At 33.6% G+C, this 10015-nt stretch overlaps 1 protein-coding gene across 1 annotated transcript; it reads right to left on the bottom strand.

The window, feature by feature from the left end:
• Positions 1-5469: 5469 nt before the first annotated feature.
• Positions 5470-9409, bottom strand: LOC102627965 (protein trichome birefringence-like 2). The gene is made up of 5 exons (XM_006483843.4): positions 8105-9409; positions 7349-7541; positions 7058-7248; positions 6631-6789; positions 5470-6040 (listed from the first exon to the last, which is right to left on the bottom strand). Exons 1-5 carry the CDS (start codon positions 8989-8991, stop codon positions 5698-5700), a joined length of 1773 nt encoding a protein of 590 aa, XP_006483906.1. The 5' UTR covers positions 8992-9409; the 3' UTR covers positions 5470-5697.
• Between the last annotated feature and the right edge of the window lie 606 nt (positions 9410-10015).

Consider the following 10015-nt stretch of genomic DNA (forward strand, 5'->3'; position numbering starts at 1 on the left):
GGGTCTCCCGTTGCTCTTCATAAACTAGCTTGGGATTTGACCAAACACGTAATTCTTTAAAAAATGACTTATGACCATTTTTTACAAAAAAAAAAATGACATAGGTACTTAAAAGACATTTTTAAATAAAATATCAAAGGTTTAATTGTTGAACTCTTTATAAAGTGCTAAAGACTGAATTCTATATAGAATAACCTAGTTCATTCTTTAAAAAGAATGATTTGACTACTTAGAAAATACTTTTAAGTAAAATATACAAAGGGCGACTCTTGGATAAAGAAAAGAAAATAGAATGTATGTATGATAAATTTCGTAATAAATGTTATACATTTAAGTAATTATGATTATAAATTTAAACAAATTTGATTAATTAGTAATTTAATCAGCTTATAATGGCTTGGGCACTAGAGAATGACGAAACCCAGTCCTAAATTTTATCATTCCCAAAAGGTCCTAATCTTGATAACGCTATGTTGTTACGATTTCTTCCTTGTTATTTGGTAATTTAGGTCTACTCACTAATTTAAAGCAATTTAGTTAACGTTGATGGAAACGAGAAAAATTGTCAAGTTCAGGTGAAGGAAAGTGTTTATAGTCAAAAGGAAAAAGATGCTCGTAGCCATTTATGGGCGAAAGATAACCTTTTCTATAGCAATCTAGGGAGACAAAAATGGAAGCATCATCAATAAACTTGGAGGTTGTTGGTACATGTGACAATTTTATCTTCGTCGCTTATAATTTTAATTATTATTTAGGTGAGGCAAAGACAGTGCCGATTGCACATCTTTTGACCTAATACAAGATATAATTAAATAATTAGTAGTGTATAATCTTTTATTTTAAAGTGGGGCTTCGTGTTTTGTGCTCTATTCATTGATTAATTTATTATGTGAGAAGTCAAATTTTATATAATAATATAGGATAAAATCCGCCCCTTTTTTTTTTTTTCTTAATATGAATATTAGGATAAAAGCCTTAAAAGAAGAAAGATGGTCTACGAACCCAAGATCGATATGTTTATGATTGGGCCAGGCCATGTTATGAATCACAGATTTCCCAATTGAGTGGTGTTTGTACACCCTTTCAATATTCATTACTATAATACTCCTATTCAATTGAAGTTACATTCAATGACATGTACAAATTTAGATTTCTTTATTATCTCTTTCATCTCTCTTACTTGCATTGGTATGTATTATTTTCTTTTTTTGTCAGTTGTTTCAAACTCTTTAGATTTTACATCAATCTATTATTTTACTATTTTTTTTCAATTGGCGACTCTTATCTACTCAATTAATTTTCTAAAATTTAAAATAATCCATTTTATCTGTATCTTTTTTTTTAAAGATTAATTATATTTACTATTGGCAAGTTAGGGTTTTTGAGTTTTGTAGAGAGATAAACTTTGAAGAGAAGGCTAGAGATAACAAAATTTGAAAAGCTTATCGTGAAGGGTGAGATAAGAAGGTTGCAAAAGAATATCTATGTTTATTTATTTATTGGTTTCTGTCACTACAGAATAATTTTTAGAGGGAGCTAAAATAGCTAAAAATTAAAGGAGAAAAAGCTTTTCTCATCCCTAGGGTTTCATCATGTAATAGCTCATTTCATCCATACCTTTTAAATAATAGCTCAAAACATCATTATGTTAGCTCACTGTTAGTTAAATACCATTTGTTAGTAATTCATTGAGGGCAAAAAAATATTTTTCATTAAAAAGAAAATTAGAAAAAATAAATAAAAGTTGACATATAAATAAAAATGATTTTTATGATATATAACTAGAAGAATTTTTATCTAATCCCACTAAATAGAAAATACCGAAAAAGATGAAAACTTCTATTTCAAGTAATTGTTTTGTACTTCTCTCTATTTTTGCAGCATGAAGGCCCTATAAACTCTAGATTTAAGTACCAAAATAGTCACAATTTTCATATTCGTATAAGTATACTTTCTAATTGCACTGTGAGCCAGCTTGAGTAGACAGTGGTAACGACTTGGGGAGACAATAACGATCAAAGAAGAGTGATAGAAAAGCTCAAAATAAAAATTGGTTAAAGATTAAGAAGATTTTCAGCACGTGCAAGCACATAAAAATTGATTGTATTTCTGAAATTTTCTTCCAATGATTTAAAAATATTGTGCTAATTACAATTTGTTACTTATGGCGATTATTCAGTAGTTATATCAAACTATTTTATTGTTGATTTCATTTAAGAAAAAAATTAATGAATTTTACATATTTTGTAATTTTTTTTAATTGAGTAAAAATTTGATTTTAATATAGTTTGTATCATTTTAATAAAAAAAAATCATATTTTACCCTCAATAAATTACTAGTTAATGGCATTAAACTAACGGTGAGTTAGCGGAAGATGTAGAGGACTATTATTTAAAAAATATGGATTAAATGAGATATTGCATGAAACTCTAAGGATGAAAAAAGATTTTTCCTAAATTAAAGACTCAATTAAAATAGTTAAAAATCGAAGACTCCACAAAAAAGATTATCAATTTAGAGAGAGATTATTTTTAGTATAAAAATGGATTACAAATAGAAAAGGAGTTTTAAAAAGATAATTGATGGATGTTAGAAGAAGTCTCTTTGCAATTGAAAAGCTTAAACTGATGATCTTACCTAGTCCATTCAATTAATGGACACTGGTCAGAGACAGACTCCACTCCTTAGTAAATCTCTTTAAAAAATGAAAGTAAAGCATCAAAATATAATTTTCCCCCACCATTAAGATATGAGTGGAGCTAATTTAAAACAAATTCATATATGTACTTCTAAGCTCAACTTTAAAGCCAAGCTATCCTTTAGCTGCATGGTAACTCACCTCTAAGCAGACTCTCTCACTCCACGTGTGAATAGTATAATTCATAGAGTGGGAGTAGTGCCTGCTTTAACTGGTGTACATGTCTAAACTTAGCTAATAATTCCTTGAATTGTGCTGTAATTGTATTTAGACTTCCTATAAACGCCTTGTTGTGTAGTATTAATAATCGGGGAATAAAAGGTTTAGCTCAACCTAAAGTACAGATGGGTTGTTTCTGTATCCAAAGTGACATTACACAAAGTAAATATCAAAGCTATAAAATTGTTTATATAAGTTGTCTGCTTTTATTTAGAATCACAGCATGATGATAAGTGGTAAGTCCAGAAGATTGAAGTCTGAGATCACTTAGCATCTCAATATTTCACCTGGTTCAAATATAATTAAAAGGACATGAAAAGTTGAACAACCCATTAATTGATAATTTTTTTTAATTAGCTTTCATTTTAAGAGGGACCCAGAAGTTGATTAAAAAAAAAAAGCCTTGTACATTAAAGTGAATGTATTCTGTTTGTTTTTGCATCAAAGCAAAGACAAATAATAAATAATTTAAAGCATGAGTGGATAGTCTAAGTGTTTGTAATTGGGTGCATTTCTGAGGGGGAGGCCACCTCCCTTCAGCCTGTAGCAAAAAATCTAGTAAAGAGTCTTTAATTATACTTTATGAGAAGGCGAAAAGATAATGACTGTGTAATTTGTATGATCAAGCCATGAACTGAAGTGAAACTTTTACACTTCAAAACACGTAGCCACTGAAGTGATGACACGCTTTCATTTATTGCAGAAAATGGGAATCCTAATCCCAGTGTAAGATTGCCCTTTAGGATCATGAATAAAGCAACGAAGGAGATTGTCACCCACTTTAGCTTTGTTGAACTTGAACAAGGTTCCGGCTTCATCTAGGAGAGGTAACTGCCTTATGATATTTTATTAATTGTAACGTGTAAGCCCAATACAACTGTCAATGGCTAGCTAAAACCGATTAAGCTGGGTTGGCTGCCATAAAAGAATTGGGATCAGTGGACAATCAGAAGGATTTCGGAGTTGAAAAAATGTTGGCGATGAGCATGAATTAGTGGATCCACTGATGATGCAACAAAAAAAGTAACAAGAGTCCAACAATTAAAAAGTTATTACACCAACAAAAAGTGGAGTGCCTGCTTATCTCTTTCCGGATATTGACAATAATATCCCTTCATAGTTGGTGAATATTCAAGATATTCATATCGTTAAAACGAATTGTGGTTTTTGAGTCATCTGTTAGTGATGCCAGTACGGTACGGTAGCCTTACTGGTCATGGGTTCATTAGCAAATGAAGCCAGTTTTGTGCGTGTGTATATGCGTAACAACAGCTCCAAAAAGTACAGGATTCATGTAAATTGGCAGGCATAATTGCTGAAAATGGTTAGTTATTAGGTGAAGGGCAAGAGAGTCATCTAAAGGGGACAAGTTCTAATTATTAGAAACTTTTCAACCACAAGTTAGCAACTTTTTAATGGTGAGATTTTGTAGAAAAAAAGTAAAGGGGCTATTTTGGCTAGTGATCTGTCCAATTCTTTTATTTATTTATTTTTCTACTTCAGATCACAATTCATCAGCTATTTAAAGCCAATTGACTAGAGTTTTAACTCCCCCACTTAACATAATTAAGAGCCTCATTGGATATTTGATATAAATATAAGAAATTGATAGGCATGGAAGTGCTTTGGCAAGAAGGCCCTCATGGCTCTTAGAAAAAAGCATCAAGTTCATGGAGAGGGATATATTCTGACGACCCTCCTCCTCCAAAATCCAACAGTTTGTCTGTGCTTCACTCTTTTAGCTCTCTGTTAGCCACTGAAGCAGCAGCAGCATTAAAATCTACCAGAGGCTTTTGGCTAATGCATGGCAAACCGGCAAGTCACGAAACGGCAATGGGCTCGGCTATTGAATCTTGTTATGGCTTTTTTTACTTTTTCTCTGTTTTGAAGTAGTACTGTAGTTCTTGCATGAGTATGGAATAAAAAAGTTGTGTTAGTGTGTGTTGTGTATAAGCTGCAGAAGATCAGCAAGTTGATTTGTTTAACTGACGAGTTTCTGCAAATCAAGTTGATAATAAGATGGTGATCTGATCACCTTTTCCTGCTCATTTCTGTCACTCTCTATTATATTTGTGTACGTATGCGCCTGAAGGCGCGCGTATGGATGGTTGATGGTTCCACGTGTTTTTGGGTTTTGAAATAAGGTAAATTAATGCTGAATTTATTGTCTGTTGGGGGCATTAGCCCTCGATCCACATCATTTTGACTGGGAAAGGTCCAAAGGATCTGAGAAATTTTTAGACTCCCAGCTCCAGACATTGGGGTGGAGCTGCTGTGGGACGTACATAGGAAGATTTTTACAATTTTGTGTTCTTCGCAGGCTGCTGCTATGCTGTCTGCAAGGAGCAAGAATACATTCATTTTGAAACAAGCAAAACATTGTGCATGCTAGAGCAGTACAGTGCAAACAATTTACTCATTTTTTCGCTATTACACATATTAACGATTGCATAACTGCAATTTTAGCATTATCCTGAGCCTCCAACCTTGCTTTCAGCTAATTCTAGTAGACCTAAATATTTTTAGCTCAAAATGGAATTGCAACTTGAGAAAACAGCCAAGAATCTCCGGTCACTATTCAATCAAACAAATGGGAAACTTCACACTTTTCTTCTGTAATATGAAGTGTACATATACATAGTTGATTTCTAGCTCTACATCTGCCTGTTTTGCACAAACTCAACGTAGTACTATTCTGATCGTAGCTGAACAACTCAGAAATCAGGTGAATAGCCTGGGAAAATAAAGACAATAACAAGTCAATTGTCTACAGATCTCGTCAGCTTTTCCAAGATTCCCTTCCAGTCTTCAAAAGTGAAACATATAACAATTCATTCCAAGTATCTGGCACTCCAGGTAAACACCAGTGACTGCAGTCTTGAGCATTTACAGCTGCAATTCGTTCCTGATCATTTTTGTATTCCATCCGGTATATAGAAGGATGTCCATCTTTTCTGAAATCTGTAAGCCTACTGATATTGAGATATACTACCAGAGTTTTCATTTCTGGAAGCATGTACTCCAGAGCTCTCATTTTTGAAGGGTACTTTGCTAAGTAAGTTACATTGAAGATTGGCTCAGTTTCTTTGTGACACTGCCCTCCTGAGTTCCACTGCCCTCCTCTGTGATCACATCAAACACTCACAGTTAGTTATCCGAAATGGACTAGGAAATAAGAGAATGCCCCCTATGACTAATCTGTTTACATATACATGACTCTTTCAATGAAAAACAGAAGACATAATGATGATGTATACAAATTGTGTTATGCTCAAGATTTACAAATTCCTTTTGTTAAACAGAATGTATCAAAGAAATCATTGCAGCATCAACTTAGCTCCATTTCTTTTTTCTTTTTAATGCCAAATTTAAGTACATCAAAGGTCTCATTGCAGCAAGAAATGCCAAGATTCAGGGAACTACATGTGTATGGCATTGAAGAAGCCACTCAATTTTAAGTGAGTGATTACTTTAGGGAAAACTGCATGATAGCCATAATTGATTGTTTATTCAACAGTGAGACCCTGTGTGGAATCCGCAGAGACGAGAGGCAAGCTCATAGAGATTAGTTTGCAATTTAGATTATCTTAAACATTTTACAGAACTGACACATCTAAGAAGAAAAAAGCATCGGAAAGTACACATAGTGTTCTTAAAATGAGAAGAAGGTGCCACAAGCGCAACAAAGCAAAATGAGAAGAAAGTGCCATACTTAAAATGGGTGACGGAATATCCTCTGAAGAAAACCTTAGTTCGGTTGTGATCAACATTCTTGTCAACCCATCTAGCCCAAGTGGTGAGGGCCCTCTTATAAGCTTCTAGCACTTTTAGTCTTGGGTGCACAAAGTTTCCTTCTTGGTAATAGTCTTCTCTGCAAGGCCACAAAATGCCAAAAAGGAAGAGGAGAAGGAAAGAGATTGAGTTATTCGATTAGCAGGGCATATTGTCAAATGAAAGAAAAACATGACATGCAGAAAATTCTGAAGAAAGGTAAACACAACTTTCATTTCCATCTCAATCATTTTCTTTCAAACAACAGCATTATTTAACTCAATCCATGGGCTCAACATTATGCAATACCAGAATGCAAAGTGAAGATATTATGAAAGCAAGCAGTGCGATAGTCTGAAGGCACTCACCCTCTAGAAGTTTTCTCGTGTGTCCACCAATGACCTGTATTGAAGATGATGACATCAGCATCCTGATACATCGAGGTCGTACGGTCCATCAAATCCAGTCTTAATGTCTCAAATGTTCCATTTCTGCCAGTAAAAGACGATTCTCTAACGAGAAATGGAGAACTAACAAAGTCCACAGTACAATTGTAGTCCTACAATAACATGAAAATTGCTGTTCGAGAGATGCATATTAAAAAAATAAAAAAAGGAAAATTCTTCTAACCATAAATGAAGGACTCTCCTGAAACTCGCCTCAAATATGAAAGCATAAAAACCTTTCTTTTTAAATTCCCTCCTTCCGGATATCTCATAGACTCTTTTCTTGTTTCTGATGCTATTGCGGAGGATGCACACCAGAGACTCCCACATGTTCCGATTCAGCGAATCTCCCACAAAAACCAATTTCTTGCCTCTCAATCTCTCCAAAAAATCAGTTGCATTCAAACTGGATAAGAAATGACAAATAGTTAAAATTCGGATATGTATTCTTTTTTTTAAAAAAAAAACTCAAACCACAAGGTATCACAAAAAGAGGCTGGCATATAATAGAATCATCCTATATACAAACCCTTTATTATGATTAAACATGGAGATAAAATCACAATCACAAGTGACATGAATTTAATCTGATTCAAAGAATGATCACGTAAGTCTCTAATAACTCACAGAATCTTAACAAGGTATATGCACAACTTAAGGCAAACAGAAGTGGAACCCAATTCGTGCTCCTCACCACCTAAATAATCTGATCAACAATTAAATAACACTATTGTCAAAAAAAAAAAAAACAATTAAGTAACACTAACTAATTTCAGAATTTTGTTATCAATTGAGCCTCTTCAACCACCTTCATTGACTATAGAATCATTGTGCGATGATATAAAGAGTGCATTCAAGCAGGAAAGAAAAAAAAAAAAAATCCTTGAACCCTTATATTTTTTTCTAAATTCATAATCAAACAATATGTACATTAGAAAAACGAGAGAGAAAAAAAAAAAGAGGTTACACCTTGGGATGTCACACCCATTTGGCTGCCACTTCCATTTAACAAATCCATCGTCAGGTCTCCCGTTTAGGTGACAATCAAAATCCCTATCAATATAAGGACATGAACCTGGTGGATAATATGGCTTAGAGTCATCTCTCACCCATCTACCATCAAATATATTACATTTGTCATAAGAACTGCCATGCATCTTTGTAGGTTCAGAATCATAACGAGGATTTGTGATCTTATTGTTTGAGTCATTCAAACTTCCACCGTCTCCCGAAAAATTAGTCACATTGTTATTATCGGGAACCTTGCTATTCACATAACTAGTATTATTCACAAATTGACTCCCAATCTCCTTTGAATTCACATCTCCCTTAACAACAAGGCTACAATTCCCACAGCTCCGTCCTTCCTCAACGGGGAAGCTTCCATTGTTAACGGTATGAGAAAAATTTACTTTGTCAGCACTAGAATCCGAAAAGTTTCCATTTCTAGAAACAGCTGAAGCATTTGCTTCTAGAATGCTTCCAACTTCAGCCTCCTGAGTCAAATTCCCCAAATGGGCAATCTCATTAGACACGTTTGCTCCTTGGGGTTTTCCGACCAAATCAACGGAGCTGTCCGCTTGCCTGCCGCCACTAACACTAACACCGGTATCATTTGATACAGCAGTTGTAAATGAGAAGGGCCAAGAAACAACACGGGAAGAATTATTATTAATAACTCTAACAAGATTAAATCCTTGAAACAAAGGAGAAACAGCAGGAGCCTTCAGAGAGTTGCTAAGCAAAAGCACAACAAACACAATGACAGTAGCCGCAACACCCAAACCAAACCCAGAAACTACCTTTCTTCTCGGAGATAGAAGCTGCTCCGTAAACGCAACTTTTCTCGACTCCATTATTGCTCGCTAATCTCTATTAAAATGCATGCATAAATAGTTAACAAAGCAATCGCGACCCCTCCAAAAACAGAATGAGGCGAGAAAAATGTGAAGGGGGCGTTGGGATCTAAGTGTGAGTGGGGCGCAAAATGTGAAGTTTTGAGGAGAAAAGGATTTTAAAATCGTTTGTTGCTTTGCTTTTCGGAGATTATTACAATGAAAGAAAATGGAGTGACTGTGTTGCGTTGGTTCTGTGTTGAAAGTACAGTAGTTAAAATTAAACTAAGTGAGTGACGGTGTTGGAAATATGGTTGGATTCCTTCACAGTTCACAGGGTAAAGACACTGAGAGAAAATCTCACAGCTGTGAATTACTAAAGTGCCCCGGTTGCTTCCAAGCAACATAGAAATTTATTTAGTCACCCTTCAAATCTCCTTCCATTTCACACCCTGGAAAGCAAAATTAGAGTGCGGCATTAGTAGCAGACGGTTACTGCCTTACTGGAAGTCTCGAAAGCAATTGGCATGGTCATATATAGTCACAGGCTGCATAAATATTAATTTTTTTTTTTATTAAAGGATAATACTTTCATTATATAAAATTATTTATTATTTCATAAATAAAAATAAATTTATACTATATAATTATATATAGTACTATATTTTTACAATTTAATATTAAATTATATTATGTTACACTATTTAGAGTAACTAATATATGGAAATAAATTATAGTATAATATAATAATATTTTATTATTTAACAATAATACATTATCAAGTCAAAAAAATAATTATTCAATGCTTAATTTCAAAAATCAAATAATAGCACCCTAAATTATAATAAATTTAAATAATTTTACATAAAATTAAACTAATAATATTTATATAATGCATCTCATACTACACTTAACATAGTATTACATCACAATTTAATAAATTTTAATTGCAATATACCTCATAACAGTATACAATAAATATAGTATAATGTGTATGCCAAACACAGCCATGGTATCTAATAATTAAATTGTTTAATTCAAATCG

This window comes from Citrus sinensis, chromosome 4 (genome assembly GCF_022201045.2).
Source record: "Citrus sinensis cultivar Valencia sweet orange chromosome 4, DVS_A1.0, whole genome shotgun sequence".
Lineage (NCBI taxonomy): Eukaryota > Viridiplantae > Streptophyta > Magnoliopsida > Sapindales > Rutaceae > Citrus > Citrus sinensis.

Coding starts and splice junctions, on each gene's coding strand:
- LOC102627965 (XM_006483843.4), bottom strand. CDS start 8,991: ATGGAGTCGAGAAAAGTTGCGTTTACGGAGCAGCTTCTATCTCCGAGA. Junction 7,542..8,104: donor AATGGGTGTGACATCCCAAG/GTGTAACCTCTT, acceptor TTTCTTATCCAG/TTTGAATGCAACTGATTTTT. Junction 6,041..6,630: donor TATTCCGTCACCCATTTTAA/GTATGGCACTTT, acceptor ATGTGATCACAG/AGGAGGGCAGTGGAACTCAG.